Here is a 22188-nt window from a genome sequence, read left to right on the forward strand (position 1 = left end):
TGACCAAGGTGACCCACAAGATGCTCCTGACACTCATCTTTATAATATCAAACCATCTCCCACTGAAGATACTGCTGCTTTTAACGCCCTCATTGAAAGGGCAGCTGCCAATCACGGAGTGGAACTCCATTCTGACTCTGTGGAGGAGGATTTCTTGGTGGACGCGTTCTCCACATCAGAAAGAACGGTCAAGACTCTACCAATGTTGAAAGGGGTTATTAAACATGCTAAGGACATCTTTATGGAAACGATCAGGGCACGGGTATTGAACCCGAGAATAGAGAAGAAATACAAACCAGCCCCAGGAGACCCAATGTACATTAAGGGTCAATTGCCGTTGGACTCCATGGTAGTTTCTAATGCTCGCAAGAGAGCTAACTCGCAAACTACCGGTGATGCTCCTCCTCCGGACAAGGAGTCCGAAGTGCTAGAAACATCAGGCAAAAGGGTAGCAGCACAAGCAGCAAACATCTGGCGCATTGCCAACACTCAGGCACTCCTGGCCCGATACGACAGGTCACACTACGATACACTAGAAACACTACTAGAACACCTACCAGATGAATACAAAGATGGAGCGGAGCTCCTCATCAGAGAGGGACAACTCATTACAAATGCGTCCATCAAATGCGCACTGGATGCAGCTGACACTGCAGCAAGGGCAATCAACACTAGTGTGATGTTGAGGAGGCACGCATGGCTGAGAATATCAGGCTTCAGACCTGAGATTCAAAATAATATCTTGAACCAACCAGTCAACCCGGACTTCTTATTTGGCCCCGAGGTTGACACTACACTGGAAAAGATTAAAAAGGACACTAACTGCGAAATCTATGGGGGCTCTACAGTCGCAGCAGTTTCGGAGTGGCTCCTTTCGTCGCCCCGGGAATAGAGGAGCAGCTAGAGGTCAGGGGTCCCAGCAGCAGTACAGTAAAGGAGGTACCCAGAGTACCTATAATAAAAACAATAGGGGTGGATATCGGGGATCCAGCACCAAAGGCAGAGGACGAGGACACAACAACACCAGGTCCTCCGCCAATAACAAACAGTGACGTCTTGTCACTGCCCCCCGACCACATAACACCAGTCGGGGGGAAGACTCCAACAGTTCCTGCCAGTCTGGAGATCCATCACCACAGACAGGTGGGTCAGAGAAATTGTCCAGTACGGTTATTGTCTGGAATTAACATCCAATCCACCCAACATACCACCAAGACACCGTCCTATGTCCGCAGAGCACTTGACATTATTGCGGCAAGAAGTACTAAGTATGCTGCAAAAAGGAGCCATAGAGCTCGTGCCTATGGAACAGCGGGGGTCAGGGGTGTACTCTCTGTACATCTTAATCCCAAAAAAGGACGGGTCTTTACGACCTATACTAGACCTCCGCCCTCTCAACCAATACATTCTGTCAGAGCATTTTCATATGCTCACCCTCCAGCAGGTTCTGCCGTTACTCAGTCAGGGGGACTTCCTAGCAACACTAGATTTGAAGGATGCGTATTTCCACATACCCATACACCCATCACACAAAAAATATCTCAGATTCACTCTTCAGGATCAGCATTATCAGTTCAAAGTACTCCCTTTCGGAGTAACAACAGCGCCCAGAGTCTTTACCAAGTGCCTATCGACAGTGGCCGCACACTTAAGGAGACAGCACATTCACGTCTTCCCTTACCTGGACGACGGGCTTGTTCAGGCAAAGTCAGCCCAGCAGTGTGCCAGCCACATATCCCACACCATTCACCTTCTTCACAGTCTGGGATTCTCACTGAATTATCCAAAGTCACATCTCCAACCCGCCCACGTACGGCAGTACCTGGGCGCGACTATAGACACTCTGGCTGCCAAAGCTCAGCCAAATTTAGCGAGAATCAACAGCATAGTTGTGTTGATCCGGACGGACAACATGACTGCCATGTACTACATACAGAAGCAGGGAGGAACACTCTCCACAGTTCTCATCTGGCTCAGAGCATGTGGAAGTGGGCCATTCAGAGGAACATGTTCCTCATGGCGGAACACCTCCCGGGCAAGGACAACCAGATGGCGGATCTGCTCAGCAGACACAGCCACCAGATGCACGAATGGGAGCTACATCCATCAGTACTCCAACCGTACTTCCAGCAGTGGGGTCATCCAGAGATAGACCTATTCGCCACAAGGGAAAACGCAAAATGCCAAAGCTTTGCAGCCAGGTTTCCGCATCCAGTCGCTGGGCATTGCGATATGGATGAACTGGTCAGGCAGATTTGCGTACGCTTTTCCCCCAGCGCCATTAATACCGCTGGTGGCACGCAAACTACGGCAACACTCAATGACACTCATCCTGGTTACTCCAATGTGGGCACGCCAGCCATGGTACACCACGTTACTAGAAGTGTCCGTGGTGCCGCCTCAAAGAATGCGGATAACACCCAAACTTTTAACACAGAACCATGGCGAAATTCAGCACCCAGATCCGCAACAGCTGAAGCTGGCGATCTGGCTCCTGAAGTCTTAGAGTTTGGCTACCTGAACCTGCCTCCAGAATGTATGAATATCATCAATGAGGCCAGGAGACCCACGACCAGAGCTTGCTATGCGGCTAAATGGAAAAGTTTTGTCATTTACTGTAAAAACAATGACATTAATCCGCTGGATGCATCCATTCAGAACATCATCTGTTACCTGTTACACTTAACCGATGCAATCTGGCATACAACTCCATCCGTATACATCTAACCGCAATAGTGGCCTATCTTCAGAACAGGCAGCACTCTTTATTCAAGGTGCCTGCCATCAAAGCCTTCTTAGAGGGACTCAAAAGAGGGATTCCTCCAACTCACCCACCGGCACCGGTGTGGAACCTGAATGTGGTCCTCACCAGATTGATGGGCCCACCTTTTGAACCTCTACATTCATGTGAAATTCAATTCCTCACTTGGAAAGTAGCTTTCTTAGTGGCAATCACTTCGTTGAGAAGAGTTGGTGAACTCCAGGCACTAACCATTCAAGAGACATTCATACAGGTTCACGCAAACAGAGTTGTACTGCGTACCAACCCCACTTTCATGCCTAAAGTGATATCGCAGTTCCACATGAATCAAACTATTGAACTGCCTGTTTTCTTTCCAAATCCAGAAAATGTCGCAGAGAGAATGCTCCATACACTAGATGTAAAGAGGGCCCTCATGTACTATATAGACAGGACAAAGGATTTTAGGAAAACAAAACAACTGTTCGTTGCCTTTTCTCCACAACACAAGGGCAGCACCATTTCCAAAGCAGGGATAGCCAGATGGATCGTTAAATGTATTCAAATTTGCTATGAAAAAGCTAAACGCACCTTAACGATTCCCCCCAAAGCCCACTCAACACGAAAGTTAGGGGCGTCCATGGCTTTCCTAGGGAACATTCCTTTAGAGGAAATATGTAGAGCAGCCACATGGTCCACTATACATACATTTATTAAACACTACTGTGTAGATGTGCATTCAAAACAGCAGGCAGCTGTAGGACAGGCTGTTCTGAAGACCCTTTTTCAGACTGCTGCAGCTGGCACGGGCAGCCGCCGCTAAGGGAGGGACTGCTATATAATCTATGCACAGATGATTTCAGCAGCCCACATGCCTCGAACCGAATATGCTACTTACCAGTATGCATCTGTTCTTGGCATGTAGGGCTGCTGACATTCATATCGCCCACCCTCCTCCCCGGCGCCTGTAGCGGCTGCAGCTCTCAGAATTACTGTAAGCATGGTCATCACTTACTGTATCTACTCCATCACTGCCACAATGGCGAAAAACAATCTGGGGATGGAGAGGATGCCCATGCGCACTGTGGTCCAGGGGAGGAGTCACCCATCTCAGGATACTTCGCAGACTCTTCCAGGACAACAATGTGCAATCATCCGGACCCAACACTAGGCGGCGATCTATGCACAGATATGGATGTCAGCAGCCCTACATGCCAAGAACAGATGCATACTGGTAAGTAGCATATTCGTTCTTCTCCACCGCCGTTTTTGGTGTGGGGATGGGCTTGCCATTCTATTCACTAGATTATGACTATACACAGAGATCCCCTACTACAGAAGGAGTAGTTTCTTTTCTGTAACTCCAGGGTGTCTGTTATAGTCATAAGCGCCCGCCCTCCTCCCCGGTGGAGAGATGAATGTTCATAATAAGAAATGCTACAGGTCTGGCGTGCTACGCCTTCAAAAAGAACTGAAAGTAAAAGGGACCTGCTGTGCCTTCTGGGATACTGGAAAAGTCCTGGAAAGTTTTCTTAAAGGCACAGTATCCTGTTCTGAGCCACATAATGGCAGCCTATGGGGCTCGTCTGTCCATTCCTTCCTCTCTATCATTCCAGAGGCTTTTGCTGGAAGAGGCAGGTTTTTCTCTGGGGGAAAAAAAAAAAAAAGCTGGCCAGGCAGTGCTGTTGGTGGTTGTTGGTGGAATTTTTCTAGTTTAAGTACTGAACAGTGTAGCCTGTGGATATAGGCTGCATTATCTGTCTTTTGGAAATTCTCTCAAGTGTAGATGCAGGTCTGCATGGCTTGACAACTTAGATTATTTTTATTGCTCCGGGGTCCACGCACATGGGCGGGACTATTCACTAGATTGACTATAACAGAGATTCCCCTACTACAGAACTGGAGTTACAGAAAAGAAACAACTCCTTGTAAGTATTTTTCAGAGTCAGTGCTGGGCACCAAGAACTAGCACTGGGAACTCACCTAAGAGCAGGTGAGTATTTTCGTTTTCGTTACTCGGCTGATTTTTGGTGAATATTTTAAGTTTTGAAAAGTCCACACTTAGAAGAAATTTCAGGAAAAAGCCAGTCAATGTTACCCTATGAAGAAAATTGAGTTATCGGTTTAAAGGTAAGTACTCGACTGGCAGAGTTGAGGTTCTGGACATAGACTCGGGGGTCCCCCAGGGTCGGGTAGGTACAGTTGGTTCACCCCCAGCTGCACTAGGGCGGCCAGGTGTAGAGAGAGTTGGGCCCAATGTTATCCTATGAGGGATAGGGGTGCCTTGGTTGGTGGCTGCTGACTAGCAGTCCACGTGGCTGTGGGAGCTGGGCTCCTGGTCACTTGCTCAGGGCAAATGGGGAAGTAGATAGGTGTGGAGGTTGCACTGCCAGGGCCACTTGGGCGGCTGGATCCAGGGTGCTTTTGAGCCTTCGGGCGCTCCATTGATTTCAATGGGAAATCTCCGGTTTAGAAAAAGACTGTAAGCTCGGGGATGAGGGTTCTTCAGGTGCCACCACCACTTCGAGAGGTAAGTTGGGTAGTGGGGGGGGGGGGGGAATAGGTAGGTACCCCGGGATTGGGCACAGGGGGCCGTGGGGCGCTGGGTGCAGGGGTGCCTTTTGGTGTCGGGAAATCTTACCCTGTGTTGACCGCGGTTGGGGGGGGGGGGCACCTTGTTCTGAGGCTGCAGGCTTCTTCAGGAGTGTCGAGGGAGGTCCTTGGGTGCCGGACTCGGAGTTTGTCGCCGTGGGGTCGTCCTCGTGGTCTTTGTTCACTCCGGCACAGGCCAGGCTTGGCTGGTGCAGTGTGTGCTGGGTTCGCGGTTCCGGGCTGCTGCCAGGGATTAGAAGTAGATTTTGAGGAGTCTCTACTCATGGGAGTCCCCGGGGCTTAGAGTCAAAAGGTAGCCAGGTCCTCCGGGGTTTGTGAGGTTGCTGGCCACAAGAGATGCCGGTTTGGAGCATGTTCGACGGTCGACAGGCCGGTAGGGCTGGGGCCAAAGCAGTTGGTGTCTTCCTCTTCTTAGCAGCTGCAGGGCAGGTCTTCTTTCTTCCAGCTTTTCTTCGGATTTTGGAATCTGGGGAAGGAAGGTTCAGGGTGCCCCTAAATACTAGATTTAGGGGCGTTACAGGTAGGTGAAGGGCAGGGACCAATGGGTCCCTGTCCTGGGATGGGTACACCTCCTATCTTGCCTCTCTCCTGTGGGAGGGGGGCAGTAGCCTAGTCCTGATTGGGTAGGGCTACCCATCTTCAAGATGGCGAGAGCCCGGGATGTACTTCACCTCACCTCGCATCCCCCACCTGAGGGATGGGGTTGGCAGGCTGGAACATCCCCTGTCCTTTACCTGGGGTTTCTGGCCATGCTTTCCTCCAGAGTGGGGGGGTTTGCAGTGGCCTGGGGAAGCTCACAGAGGCAGCATGCCTTTGAAGCTTCCCCCTGCCAATCCTGGGGGAGGAGATTTAGCACCTTGCCCTGGATGTGCATTGTTGCAGGCCCAGGAGAGCTGGGGCTTTCCTACCCAGGGGTTCAGTAACATGTCTGCTGTGTGGCAGCCTAAACAGCCTCAGAACAGACTTGGATTGTGGGTTAGGTTTCAGGGGGCCTCTCTACGATTCCCTCTGTGGTGCTTGGTAAACTAAATCCCACACTGGCATCAGTGTGGATTTAATGTGCTGAGCAGTTTGATTCCAGAATTCTAAGGCTTCAGTGCTGCTGTTATGGTGCTGTGGAGTTTGTGTTTGACAAGCTCCCAGCACCATGTACTCATAAAAGGCAGCACTGCACTTACATTGCCCAGGAATGGACCTGGGTACTGTATGGGCACAGGGCTCCTGCGCCCACACCATTGGCATGGGACACCCAGCTAGAGGGGTGGCTGATGTATGCCATGGCAGTGTAGTTTGTGGGCATGGCACACAGGGCTGTGTGCCATGTCGACTCGGTTTTGTCTTGTACCCAGACACTCGGCCTGCAAGGGCAGTGTGTGTAAGGGTACAGGGCCTACCTGGGCCTTGTCAGCTGTCTCATGGAAAGGACGCCATTCATCTTAACCCCCCCTTTACCCCATTCCGACACCATCTAAAAAGGCTTCGGTCACACCTTCACCTTCGGGCCCAGTTGCACACTGAAAGACTGCTTCCAACGCCCCGCCTCCGGGCCCGGTAAAGTAGCCTACTAAGCCTTCAGGTGGCTCGGGCTCGAGTCAGCCTACCCTCTGTGCTGAAAAACATCCACAGGCATCAATAAATAAGCAGTCCTATTCCTCATCCACGCCAACCGCTGCTTCGACATCCAAGCCCTCGGCGCAAAAGACTGGCACCGGCTGCTTGGCACCGACAACACAGTCGGAGACTACCAAAAACTGCCACCAAAAGGCCCCTACTCACATGCTTCGAAGCCGAAAAAGACCACGGAACCGAGGAAACGGGTTCCATCGGCCAAAGACACTTCAAAACCGCACGGTTTCAAACCCAGAACCGCTACAGAATCTGAACCATTGGCACCGAAGGATCTGCCTCCCACAGAAGAACTGTTTCGACCAGATCCTACCCAAAAAACTCTTGTAAACGATACTGAGACTGGTCACTTGATTCTTAGCTCCAAGAAACGACCACTAGATACGCCTGCACCGGCTCCACCACCTAAAAAGAGATATTGGTACCTCTCCATTAAGGATCCCTTCTCCTCCTCTTCCTTCTCCCCCACCACACCGCTCTCCTAAACCATCCCCATCTCCAGTAGATGATGATTATAACACCTCGGATGATGCAGGGGGAGGTGCGGACTATCAACCACTGGGGGACCCTAGTCCTACTGCCCCCCCCCCCCCCACTATCTGCTTTAACCAGCTCCTCCCAGTACCATGGGATTGACCTACACACAGACCCCGTGGAGGAGGATTTTCTCATGGACACTTGACACCACACAAATGTCCACTTCAATTTTACCCATGCTTAAGGGGGTCATTAAGCATGCACCGGAGGTCTTTAAAGACCCGGTCAGTGCTAGTCATCCACCCTAGGATCGAAAAAAAAGTATAAGGCCGTCCCTACTGATCCAACCTACATTAAAGGCCCTGCACCACTAGACTCCCTTGTAGTCGCCAATGCGCGAAAGAGCCAATTCCCAATCCGGTGATGCACCACCACCAGATAAGGAGTCTAAACTGCTAGACGCCTCTGGCAAACGAATGTCACAGGCGGCAAATATATGGCGCATTGCCAATACTCAAGCGCTGTTAGCAAGGTATGACAGGGCACATTATGATGAGCTTGAGTCCATAATGCAGCACCTCCCAGACAGGTATAAAAATAGGGCTAATGAACTCCTACAAGAAGGTAAAACCGTTACGAACACCTCCATCCGTTGTGCCTTAGATGTAGTAGATACCGCATCAAGGGCAATAAATACCAGTGTCCTTTTGCGTAGGCATGCCTGGCTACACATTTCAGGTTTCAAACCTGAAGTCCAGAGTTCCATTCTCAATCAACCATTCGATGAGCAACACCTATTTAACCCTAATGTTTACGTATCCCTTGAAAAAATAAAGGATACCGACACAGCTAAGTCTATGGGAGCCTTGCAGTCGCATGCTCCTAGACGTTCCTTTCGTTGCTCATCCTTCAGGAGTACCCCCAGAGGCTACTCCTTGGAAACCTCTCCCACTTCTTACAAAGCTCCCACCCAATCCACCTTTACTAGAGTTTACCAAAGAGGTGGTTACAGGGGGAACCACAACAAAGGCAGAGGCAAAACCAACAACTCCCACTCTGCCTCCACCCCCACCCAATGACTTCCCTCCACTTCCCCCAGACCATTCCACTCCAGTTGGGGGAAGACTCCAACAATTCCTTCCTGTCTGGACCAACATCACCTCAGACAGGTGGGTGCAACAGATAATCAATTCAGGTTACTGTCTCGAACTAACATCTACCCCCCAAACATACCACCCAAACAGCGTCCAATGTCGCAAGAACATTTGTTACTGGTAAAGCAGGAGGTAATCTCCCTCCTACAAAAAAGTGCAATAGAATCAGTTCCCCTGCACCATCAAAAAAAGGGCGTTTACTTCCTGTATTTTCTCATACCAAAGAAGGATGGCTCTCGAAGGCCTATTCTAGACCTCAGATTCCTAAACCTGTACATACTCAGACCATTTCCACATGATCACACTCCAGCAGGTCCTTCCTCTGCTTTCACAGTGCGACTTCCTTGCTACCCTAGACCTTAAGGACGCCTATTTTCACATTCCCATTGACGCCGCTCACAGGAAGTTTCTCAGATTCGTAGTGGACGGTCAGCAATATCAGTTCAAAGTACTCCCATTTCACCTATGTGGAATTTAAACATCATTCTCACAAGACTAATGGGTCCTCCGTTTGAACCTTTACATTAATGTGAGCTACAATTCTTAACATGGAAAGTTGCTTTCCTAGTAGCCATTACTTCTTTACAAAGAGTTAGCAAACTACAAGCACTAACCATTCAGGAACCCTTTCTGCAGATGCTTCATAATAAGGTTGTTCTCCGAACTAATCCTAAATTCCTTCCTAAAGTCATTTCTCCCTTCCACCTTAATCAATCTGTGGAGCTGCCTGTATTCTTCTCGTAGCCTCAAACAGTCGCAGAAAGAGCTCTTCATACCTTAGATGTCAAAAGAGCATTGCTTTACTACATCGAGAGAACACAACCCTTTCGTAAGACCAAACAACTTTACGTCTTTCTCACCACCACAAAAAGGCAACCCCATATCAAATTTTGGGATAGCTAGGTGGATTGTCTAACGCATACAAATTTGCTACCACAAAGTAAAACTTACATTATCTTTTCCTCCTAAAGCCCACTCTACACGAATGATAGGGGCTTCAATGGCATTTTTAGGGAACATTCCCTTAGATAGCTGCAGAGCAGCTACATGGTCTACACCGCACACTTTCACAAAACACTATTGTGTAGATGGGCAAACTAAACAAGCTAGTGTGGGCCAGGCTGTACTCAAAACACTATTTCAAACTACTGCAACAGATACTGGTGGTCACCGCTAGGAGGAGATGCTGCTATACAATCTATGCATAGTGTGATCTGCAGCTCATATGCCTCGAACGGAATATGCTACTTACCAGTATGCATCTGTCCTTAGCATGTAGAGCTGCAGATCTACACACGCCCACCCGCCTCCCCGGCTACCGTTATCCGTTCCAGTATTATCTTATTTAGATACAGCATACATGGGCATCTTTCCTGTTTCTTACAAAGCTCCGTGATTTCCCTGCTGACGAAAAATAGTCTGAGGATGGAGCTAATGCCCATGCGCACTATGATCCAAAGGAGGAGTCACCTATTTTGTGACTTCCAAAGACTTTCCAGGACAAAAACAAGTGCAAACATTTGGGCCCAAAACCAGATGGCGATCTATGCATAGTGTGTAGATCTGCAGCTCTACAAGCCAGGAACAGATGCATACTGGTAAGTAGCATATTCCTTCTTCCATAGGGTAAAATTGACTGGTTTCACTTGGAAATTCTTCAAAGTGTTGAGTTTTGAAACTTTAAAATATTCACAAACTTAGCCGATCAACGAAAACAAAATTACTCGCATGCTATTAGGAGAGATCCCAGTGCTGGATCTTGGTGCCCAGCACTGACCCTGAAAAGTAATTACAACCGTACTTACCGATAGAAGAATTTCTGGCAAAAACCAGGCAATGTTATCCTATGGAGGAAAATCATTTTAAGTGTCGATTTTTTTAAACTTACAAATATTCCTTAAAATTTGCCTGTGTACCAAACTATTTCTTTCAACTGTTCATAGTTAATGCACTAGGGTTGAATCCGGGATCCAACCCAGAGTACGAAAATCATACGTAAAGTAACTGAAATTGCATTTACTTAAGTCCCAGTGAACTCAGTGTTATAATTGTTTGAATTGTTGCCTATTGCAAGAACTGTATCCATTACATTCAAAAGTATATTGCCTATTGAAAGTATTTACCTAAAGCATCTCATTCTGTGAAAGTATATTTTGATATCTATTGTTATAAAATAAAACGATATATTTTTATTTACAAATCATTGGCCTAGAGTTTAGTTCTTGAGTGTGAGACCATTTGCTGACTGTGTACAACAAATGCTTTACACTGTCCTCTGATACAGCCTTACTGTTTGACCAAGCTACCACTTTAGAGATTGTTATATCTAACTTTTGCCTCTGCTAAACCTTTTGGGACTGTGGACACTGACCCTTACTTTGGTGCAGTATATACAGTGCCACTTTCTTACAGTCCCTTTTACAAAGAGGTGGATATGCTACAAAATGAGATGAGGCCTAGGCCTTTTTTCTTCTTTTGTACCGATCTCTATGGTATTTTTTATAACCGGGGACTCCCATCTCGATGACAGGGAAAGATACAAACAATGGGAATCTATGAAAGTTACCAATACTGGAGAACTAAAGTTACAGGTAAGTAACTTGTTTTCTTCCTGTGACTGAGGACTGGGATTATTTACAAGTATCTTTTTCTTCTATCCAATACAAACTCCCGAGGTAATCATTACCTTCTTGACTTGGCAAACCTAAGAGAATAACATCTGAATGCCCCCATGTTACAGGAAAATGCCTCCTACTTTTTGAACTTTTCAGTTTGTGACATTTGAATATTTTTCTTTCTCTAGAACTGTTAAAAATATACCAAGCAAGAAGCAAGCAACTTTAACAAAACCAAGTTCTGGTAAGAGCTATAATTGTCAGTGTGGTCATTTGTATAGATCTTTTATCCAAAATTACAATCTAAAATGTGAATTCAACCTGTGGATAACTATTAGTATCATGAGTTGCTGTAGATACACTATCTCTGCATAATCATGCCATCAAGTGTTTGGATGGTGTAGGAAGGTGGCTCTGCATACACTACCAATAAGATGTATAGTGTGCACTGTCCAGTGAGTCCCCAAAGGTAGGCAGAGTTTAAAGTAGATAATACCTTACTCAATTTAGTGGTAGCTGGACTGAAGTTAAGCTTATCAGAGGGTTTTGTGAATTAATTTTGTGTACATACTCTTTTAAGGCAGGAACACACAATAATTGACTCCGGGCCAATAGTTTGTAGGAAAATATTACTTTCGTTGTATTTCTAGGAACCAAGTTGAACTTGGTTACCAGTACTTTAGAGCTATACCTTCAAACTATTGATGCACTTCCCGCCTGGCTTAGGCTGCGCAGTCTCGCTGGCGAGATTTAATGATTGAGGTATTTTCTGTAAAGTGCATTAAGCCCGCCCCTCTTTTCCATTGGCTGGCGTCGCCGTTTATGCTAAACAGTGGCCAGCCATTGGAAAAGGGCTGTTCCTGACGTTTTCGTTCGGCTTTTTCGCCCGTCCCACTTGGGCGGGCTCGCCTGCTTTCCTTCTGAATTAAAACACATGGCCCCATAAAGATAAAGCTTTTACTTCAGAAGAAAAGCAGGTGAGCTTGTCCAAGTGGGACGGGCGAAAAAGCCAAAAGGAAACGTCATAGGCTGCCTGCTTTATGTATGCACCTCACGACTCCACCACCGGGAGTGTCTCACACCTGGACAGACGGTCTCACCGGTGCCCCGCCTCAGCAGTCTCATCAGGCATCCAGACTTTCAGATAAAGGATGAATTTATAGTCTTTCACACCCGGGAAGCTTTGGACCGCGCAGCTCATGGCCCCGTTTTGGACTACAGAGAACTGCCCTTTCTGGTATCACATTTATAATTTTACAAATGGGCGTTAACCACCCTGGTCGAAGCTGCCGGAAAGGGTCAGCAGGGAACCCACGGACCATGCATCAGCCGGTCACGCCTCTGTCTCTCCCTGACAAGCTGCTCATGGCATGCCCCGCTAGTCTATGCAAGGAATGCGGGGTTTAGCACTGCTACGACCATCACAGACCTTTGTGCTTGTGGGCATCCAAGGGGTAGGTCAAAGGTGAGGTGAAACTGAGCTGCCCTCACTCCGCAAAGATCACAAGTTCCGGAATGCCAAGTATCACATGGCTGGGAAAGCCTGCGCCCCCAACACCCCGCTCTCCTAGGGGGAGATAATTAAGGCCATACCCCCCCCCCCCCCCCCCCCCCCCACGGCATAGACCCCCCCCCCAAATCACGACTGGCCACATGTCATGTGAGTCTTCTTCAACTGATCCCCTTGCTTTTTTAGCCAATTTTATTTGTGAGTCTTGGATTGTAAGTAGGAGCCCCGAAGCCCAACATGGCACGTGATGTTGCCAGAATGGTAAAAAAAAAAGACCAACTAAAGGTAAGCCTGGTGACCATGCGGCTCCTTCGAAGCTCAGCACTCCTGAAAGAGGCCATCATTTGCATGGGCAACGGAAGTCGAACGGATGTTTCCTTCAAGAGTTGCCAAGGATTGAATGGGCGCGATTGTGGCCTAGTCAGAGACGCGGACCTTGGAACATTTAACAAAAAAATAATGTGATTCTCTAATAATCAGTTTATCTCTTTGTGTTACAAAATATAAAGGCGTGCAATGTAAATATGTAAACAAGCACTGATAAAGCCAATCGATCTCGGCATTGAAAGGCGTTAGCCGGCTCTTTGGCTTCGCCAATGCTTTTTAAAATAGTTTAGCACATTTGTCTTAAGTATTGTCCATATCCAAGTATAGGAGGTTGGTAAACAGACCATGTGCGTAATAGTTGTTAGATTATATAAGAATAATAACAAACATCTGGAAATGAATTATGGACCAGTTGTAGCATATAATGGCAAGGAATATTTTATTAATTGAAAAGGTTTAGGGTAGATTAATCAACTTTTAAATGCATTTAACTGAATCTTGGCAGACTGTACATTTGATGTTTGAATGGCTTTGGGAGATATTTAAACAGCCGCTTTAACATACTCCCAAAACAGAATTACAGCTCATGTTTGTCTCATGTTTCGTTCTTTTTGTTAAAACAATGGAAGTTTAGGGTGTGAGTGGCAAGCATTGGCATAGCCAATAGGTCTCACCTTTGGGTCTTTATAAGTATTTAGTTATCCAGTATTAGGGTATCTTTCATAGATTCACATGCCTGAATCATTCCCCTTCGTCGGGATGGGAGTAACCGGTAAATCACAAAGCAATCTCTTAGTAGACATATATAGTAACAGGCCCCAAAAGGCCTTAGCTTAGTAAGCTATCCACGTCCTTATGTAAAAAGGACTAAAGTTTGTCCAGTAGCCAATCGGCTAGCACCACCCTCTAGAACAGAGGTCTTCAAACTTTTGGATACCGAGACCCCCCTGTCAACATTTTGAGGCGTAAGGACCCCCTCCTGACAAAAATGTCTAAACCGGTTGACTAAATTGCGTGGGATGAAAATGTAAATGAGGTTATGTGATGCCGCGTATTTTGGGATAGCATTGCTTCATTATTTTGATATTTGTTACACAAAGTAACGCTGAGGAAAGATTTCACCCAATCAGTACCCATTTATAACCAAAATACAGCAATTATCATCAAAGATTTCAAGTCAACCTTTGTGAAGGGCCTTCCACTCTGCAGCAATACGTGCTGCCACATTAGAAGCTCACCTGGCCCTGACCGGAAGAAGCAGGGGTCCCTTAAAACCCTGGCGGTTTTGTGTAGAGTTAAGCTGTTTACCCATGCAGCTTTCCTCTCACCCCCTCCCTTCCATCCCTCTCTCCTCTCCTAACCCCGGATCCCTCTCTCACTTTGCAGGTCATTTTCTTTCACCCCTTTTTACAACTTCTGAACTCTCCCCATTCAACCTCTCACTTCACCTTTAATCACCTCTTGCCATTCTGTCCTTTCACTGCCCTCATCTCTAACAGTCTCTCACATTTATCTCATGGCCTCTCTGGCCCTGTCACCTCCCGTGCCCCTCAGCACTTCTCATTCACCTCGTCTCTTCATTCAAATTGTTGTCTATTTGTATCTTACACCTCTCCAGTCCCCCCATTCCTCTTTCACATCTCCCCTTTGTTCTAACAGAAGCCCTCACCTTTGGATCACACTCACTTCTTGCGTGTCCACACTTCTCTTCGGCAATTCACATTTCTCCTCATCCCTGACCTCTTCAATCAAATTCTCTCACTCCCTTGCTGTCCTCTCTCATTTTGGGTGCGGATGCAAGTTCAGAATGGTATGAATGAATGAATGTATGATTACTGATGGGCTTGTTTGAGTGAGTTGCATATTGAGTAGTGACGGGGACAGGTGAGTGAAGTGTCACATGAGTGCAGGATGAGTAGTGTACTCGTGTGACTGCAGGTTGAGGTATAGTGTGAGCAGGACAAGTGCATTTTGAGTGCAGAGTGATCACTGGGAGTGCAAGGTGAGCGGGTGAATGGTGCAAGTGCATGGTGATCAGTGTGAGTGCATTGTGATCACTGTGAGTGCAAGGTGAGCGGGTGAATGTTGCAAGTGCATGGTGATCAGTGTGAGTGCATTGTGATCACTGTGAGTGCAAGGTGAGCGTGACAATAAAGGGCGAGAATGAGGAATGAGTTGTCTGAATGCAGGGTGCATTCCCAGACCCATGAAGTAACTCAGCATGTTATTGACGGGGCGTAGACTTTAAGATCTAAGTTAAACTATTGCGGCATTAATCGGGGATCGAGGGTGAAGGAAATAAATAATGTGCTGATCCTGCAACAAACTTCCAGTCCTATGGTTAGGGTTACCAGCATATTATTTTGATGGCCCTGTCGGTACAAAAAAAAAGCAGTCACCTAAAGCGGTATTTTCAGCGCTTATCTGTGCATACTTCCCAGGGCCGGCTTTAGTGCTGGTGGTGCCCTGTGCGACAATGTTTGTTGGTGCCCCCCCAATGACCACCCCCACCACGGATTCTCTCACTAGCACCCTTTAACAGTGACCAAGTCTCCATAACCCCACACTCTCAGATGCATTGAATTAGTTATATAGTGCCACTCATACCAGTGTAGGGTGTCCGAGCACTTTGCATCACACACACATTACACAGAGACAATCATAAGTGTGTAAATCAGTGTATAGGAAATGTTACATAAGCCAAAGGACTAAAAGTATAGGAGTCACATGTCATCCATACTGGTAGGCAGTAGTTCAAGAGTGCTTGGTGTGGAGAAGCACAAACTCGGAGTCGAAAAAGAAACAGCATAGTTGGGAGTTTCCTTTAATAATAAGAATTGATTTCTAGCCAAATTAACCCTTTTTGCAACATTAATCAATGGTCTAATAAGGTATTCTTTGTAGTGTGCATGCTGTTCTAGGATGAAAGTTAATAGCTCACTATTCTATATCAGGACTTTAAGTTATAAATTGCAAGTAACAAAAGGATGTCTCTTTTGAAAGCAGTAACCTGCTGATCTCTTCACATCATACGCACTCTGTAATCTACTTGGTACACGTTCTTTGCAGCAGGCATATTAACCCTCTGCACTAACTTCACCTAAGTCAAAACCTCAAGTATACAAAACACTGATCTCTCTCCAGGAAGATAATTAATCACACGTTATCTTGACATTTATGTGAGGACTGGTAATTGCCGGGGAAAGAAACGCTGCAGCAGGTGCTTCAAAAGCACAATAAACTTTCACACACGGCGCCCCCAGGAAGCCAACTTTGTATTCCTTTCCATGAAATGCATTCTCACACTACGGCAGTGAATGTAGAATCCAAATGTAAGGAATAGGCACAGTGGGGACCCAGGGGGTACTGGAACCAGCAAAAAAACCTAAGCCTCTGTAACCAGTTTACAAAGGCATGTTAAAATGCAAATGGTCTTTAAAGACCTGTGAAAAAACACGGGGTGCCGGAGATAGGAATCCAGACACTGCCCAGCTGAGCCCCCAGCAGCTCAAGTTTCACTGCAGCAGCCGGGCTGAGACACAGGACGGGGGAAGTGTGGGGGGGAGGGCTGAAGCCCTTGGGCCGGGCAGAAGTGTGACTGGGAAGGCGCGACCCCCTTTGCATCACTCCACGGCCCCCCTGGGGGTCGCGCCCCACAGTTTGAATACCCCTGCTCTAGAACCTTCCTGGAAGGAGCTCTAGTCCCTCAGATTTTCTACCGCACGTCGTGCTAAGGGAGTCTCCACTGAGCTCTGCTCATTGCTTCTGGATTTCCAGTGTTTCTTGCTACAAATGTACTTGGCTTCGTCATGGCTGATACCCCAAAGAAGGGACTGTTCAGATCCTGTGCTTCCTGTGGGAAAAAGAGGCTTCACGTGGACGATCAGCATAAAGACTGTCTTTATTGTCTTTATCCTAGCCACAATTCGAAAAACTGTAAGGTATGTCGTACCTTTTCATCTAAGACCCTGAAAGACCGAGAAGGGCGCCTTTTAATCTGGCTGCAAAGACTAAAGGACCAGGAAACTGTTGTGTCTTCTGAGGAAAGTGAGGGTTCTACTATCTCTTCTCTCATAAAAGACCCAGGGCGTCATCTCCGGGCCCTTCGTCGCAGCCACCTCAAAAGAAGACGCACAAAAAGTCTTCAGCGGTCCTGGACTCGCCTCTGCCAGGGACTGGTTCTCCTCAGGATGTGCCACATACCTTTAAGAAGCCAGTCTCCACCCTGTGACGACGACTACCTCGTCGACTGTGGCTTCAACGACTAGGAGATCTCCATCGACGGCAGTCAATGTTACCTCGTCGACGGCGACAATATCTACTGTTACGTCGACAACCACCACTCCGTCGACGGCTGGTAAAGCTATCTCGTCGACGCTAAAAATTAAAAAATCGTCAGTTAAGCTGCCAACGGCAGCATAGACTACGACACCATCAACGAAAGCTCCCTCGTCGACGAAAGCTCCCTCGTCGACGAAAGCTCCCTCGTCGACGAGACCTTCGCCGTCGACGAGACCTTCGCCGTCGACGAGACCTTCGCCGTCGACGAGACCTTCGCCGTCGACGAGACCTTCGCCGTCGACGAGAACCTTGTCGACGACGTCTCAAGTGCAAATAATACCTGTTACAGTCTACGACTCTACCGTCGACGGGCCCGTCGACGGATATGGACTCTGATGTGCAAAGTACTTATGTGCACCTCAAAATAACTAAACGTGCACTGACTCCGGCCCTCACTTCACCCAGTAGGGTCCCAACCTTGCCTCCAGCTCAACTTTTTGACGAGGAAGACTCAGATGACGGCAGTATATTCCCTGCTGCGACAAGTCCATCGCAACTGCACGTAAAATATCAGGATATCTGTGACTGAGGTCATTGACCAAGAATATCAGGAGGTTTCACCTCAGGAATATGTGCAGCCCCCACCTTCCATGGTTTGTCTGCCTGCGTCTCTGGTCACGGATCTCCAATTCCTGATATCTGATTATAAGCAACGGTTTCCGACGCCGGCACCTTCCCCGATGCCAGTTGGGCCTCCAACACCACGACCGCCTCCATTGGTTTTGCAGTCAGAGGCTGTCACATCGCTACTTCGTCCCACCACAGATGACGATGATGACGGGGAGCCTGGAGGAGAGCTTCAGGATGTCCAATCTCACCAGGAAGAATGGGAGGACTACATCCTTCCCTGCCCAGTTTCTCCTTCTCCTACCACGGCAGACTCACCGCCAGAGGACATTGGCGGCTTTCATAATATCAGAGAACGGCCCAGCGCTTTCAAATTCCAATGCCCTCGCACCAACAGGACTGTTTCCTTTACGATTTTAAGGAACCTTTTAAGAAGTCTGTCCGTGCAATTCCTATCATAGACTACATTTGGGAACAAGGCATAAAGATTATGCAGAATCCTTCCTCGGTCCCTCCAGTGTTACCACGGCTAGATAAAAAATATAAAGCGCCAGACACTGCTCTGGCTTGTCTCACAGGCCATCCAAAGCCGGACTCTGTCATTATCCAGGCCGCACAGAGGAGGTCAAACAACCCAGCTGCTCTGTTGACAGCTCCACCAGATAAGGAGGGTAGTCGACTGGAAAACACAGGCAAACGTTTTTCCTCGATGTCTGCTTTAACAGTGCGTGCCTCCAACGCCCTAGCACTGTTGGGACGTTACAATCGTCAGATGTGGGCGGACATTGCGCCGTACTTGGCAGACTTACCAGAGGAGTCAAAAGAAGAGGCAAAGAAGATCTTGCTAGAGGGGGAAAAATCTGCCTCTGAACTTATAGACTGCGCAATGGATATTGCTTCGACTGGATTTCGACAACTAGCTGGCGCAGCTGTCCTTCGACGCCAAGGTTGGCTAAAGGCAACCTCCTTCAGGCCAGAGGTCCAAACCAAAGTGCTGGATATGCCATATGATGGCCAACTTCTCTTTGGCGCACATATTGATAAGGCATTACAGGGTATTAAAGATACTGATACCGCCTGAGCTTTGGGTACCTTTCAATTTCGGTACCCTTCCTTTCGAGGTTCAAGAGGGAGATGTCAAACTTCAACTAGGGGAGAATTTCAACAACGTTCTTCCTTCCCTTCCTCCCAGCAATACCGTTTGCAATACCAACAGCGACAGCAATCCTCGTACCCAAAATCTTCCTTTCGTGGCAAGGGAGGAAGACAAAAGGGTGCCGCTCGACGGCAATGACTTTCAACTGCAGCCGGTCTCAAACTTCTCTCCACCCTCCAAGATTGGCGGAAAAATTTCCCACTTTCTCCCAAATTGGCAAAAAATAACTACGGACCGTTGAGTCCTACAATTAGTACAATTCGGCCATTCTCTAGAATTCATACAGATCCCTCCTCGCCAAATACTTCACAAAAATCTTCGTCCTTTACTCTTAGAAGTGAAGATTATGCTCCAAAAGGGAGCTATAGAGAGTTCCTCCAAGCACACGGGGAAAAGGGTTTTACTCTCGTTTCTTCCTCATCAATCTGAACAAGTTTCTGAAAAAGCAGTCGTTTCGTATGGTCCCCATTCAGGAGGTATTGCATCTACTCAAAGCGAACGACTACATGGTGTCGTTAGACCTGCAAGACGCCTACTTTCATATACCAATACACCTCAACCACAAAAAATTCCTACGATTAATGGTGGCGGGCAGACATTACCAGTTTTGGGTTCTGCCGTTTGGACTCAAATCGGCGCCACGCATTTTCACCAAATATCTAGCTCAGTGGCTGCATATCTATGCCATCATCCTCAGGTCTTCCCATATCTAGACTGGCTTGTCAAGTCTCCTTCTCTAGAAGGCGCGTCCAGGTCTTCCAACGCTTGTCTGAGGCTTTTCAATTCACTGGGGCTATCTCTCCATCACGACAAGTCCGTCTTTCAGCCGTCTCAGCGCATTAATTTTCTGGGCGCTACACTAGACACCATACTACGGAAAGCATTCCCATCACAGGAACGCAAAGACAAACTTCAGTCGTTAGTGCTCCGGATAATGTCCAAAAAGACACTGTCCGTGCGTCTCTTCAAATCCCTACTCGGGATGTCTTCTTGCATCCTATTAATCCCGCATTGTCGTCTTCATATGCGACCCCTTCAAGAAGCACTGTCGGATCAATGGGTCCAGTGTACAAGGTCCTTCGTCATCCAGGTGACCCCTGTGATCAAAAAGGCTCTACGATGGTGGGTTTGCCCCAGAACCTTTCTCAAGGCTTGCCGTTGTTGCTTCCTGCTGCTCCTCATATAATCACCACGGACGCCTCCTTAGAGGGCTGGGGGGGCTTTCCTTCAAGAACTGCAGATAAGCGGGAAGTGGTCCCCTTCCGAGAAGGCACTTCATATCAATCTTCTAGAGCTACGTGCAGCCTATCTAGCTCTGGTGGCCTTCCTTCCAAGAATCAAAAACTCCATAGTGCTTGTCCGAACAGACAACACCACGACAATGCACTATTTGAACAAACCGGGAGGAACTCGCTCGCTAACACACTTTCGCGAGTCGCAAAACATTTGGAAATGGCTGCTCCGTCACATCTCTCTCCGAGCAGATTATGTTCCAGGTGCCCACAACGTGTTGGCAGATTCTCTGAGCAGAAGACAGGCAGCATGCCATGAGTGGGAGCTGGATCAACTAGTTCTCAGCAACATATTTGCTCAATGGGGAACCCCTCTTCTGGACCTCTTCGCCCCCCAGCAAAACGCCAAATGCCAACACTTTGCAAGCTGGCATCCCCAACAAGGGTCTCTGGGGAATGCCTTTTCGATCGCATGGTGCAACGTCTTTGCGTACGCCTTTCCGCCGTTTTCCCTGATTCCCAGGGTGCTACGCAAGATGAAAGCGGAGCCCTGCACTCTCATATTGATAGCTCCAGCTTGGCCACGCCAACACTGGTTCACGGAACTTCACCTCCTTTCCCTGGAACCTCCAATCAAATTGAAGCTGTTTCCATCTCTTCTAACGCTCAACAATCCGCAAGTTCAGCATCCGGATCCGGCATCTCAAGTTATCAGCATGGCTCCTGAGTTCAGAGTTTCAGGGCTTAGACATTCCTCCGGATTGCAGACAAATTCTAGCTCCAGCTCGAGCAGATAGTACCAACAAAACGTATTCATTAAAATGAGAGATTCTGTATCTGGTGCAAAAAAAACTGGTTACACCCTCTTTCTTCCACCCCGGAACAAATCTTGCCGTACCTCCTGCACCTGGCAAAATCTGGTCTTGCTCATGCCTCCATTAAAGTCCACCTAGCAGCAATATCACGCTTCAGGAGATCCTCTACAGGTCCATCTTTGTGGTCTCATAGACTTATTAAGCAATTCCTTAAAGGACTCTTTAGAACATTTCCTCCAGTAAAGCCTGTACCACCGGCTTGGCATCTCAACACGGTTCTGGCTCAACTAATGAAACACAGAGCAGACCTTAAGCATGTATCTTGGAAGATTGCGCTCCTGCTGGCCCTTACCTCGGCAAGGCGAGTGGGGGAACTCCAGGCGTTCTCAATCCAAGACCCGTTCCTTCAGTTCAAACAGGATAGGGTCATTCTTCGCACAAATCCGAAGTTTATTCCTAAAGTTCCATCTCCGTTCCATCTTAGCGAACCTATCGTGCTACGTTCATTCTTCCCGAATCCACAAACAGTGGCGGAGAAAACTCTACATTCATTGGACATCAAGCGCTGCCTAAAGTTTTACATTGATAGAACGAAAGCATTTCGTAAGTCTAATCAACTCTTCGTAGCGACAGTAGGCCTAGAAAAGGGCTACCGCTCACCAAACAGAGTATCTCCCGCTGGATTTTTTCAGCCATCTCCTTCTGTCACCAGCAGGCAGGACGTCCACTGCGATCAACAGTTCGTGCCCATTCCACAAGAGAAATGTCTACTTCCATGGCACTGTTTGCAGGGGTGCCCATTGTGGACATTTGTAGAGCGGCCACATGGAAGACGCCGCATACATTCACCAAGCATTACTGCCTGGACACGGAGATCATGAAGGATGCTGCAGTGGGTCAAGCGGTACGCCGTCATCTATTTCAGTAAAGGTGAGCCCTTCCTTTCATCCCACCATCCTTGCCTCTTTACGCCCATTTCGCACATTTCGCACTGTAATGTATACATTGGCTGAGT

At 47.7% G+C, this 22188-nt stretch overlaps 1 protein-coding gene across 4 annotated transcripts in view; it reads left to right on the forward strand.

The window, feature by feature from the left end:
* Window positions 1–22188, forward strand: part of ZNF638 (zinc finger protein 638) — a 994232-nt gene that overhangs the window by 273775 nt on the left and 698269 nt on the right. For all 4 annotated transcript variants that reach the window (XM_085642741.1, XM_085642742.1, XM_085642740.1 and 1 more), the window contains one exon: window positions 11414–11469. In XM_085642741.1, coding sequence (XP_085498867.1) covers window positions 11414–11469 — 56 coding nt within the window. The remainder of the gene's footprint in view (window positions 1–11413; window positions 11470–22188) is intronic.

This window comes from Triturus cristatus, chromosome 2_2 (assembly GCF_964204655.1).
Source record: "Triturus cristatus chromosome 2_2, aTriCri1.1, whole genome shotgun sequence".
Taxonomy (NCBI): Eukaryota; Metazoa; Chordata; class Amphibia; order Caudata; family Salamandridae; genus Triturus; species Triturus cristatus.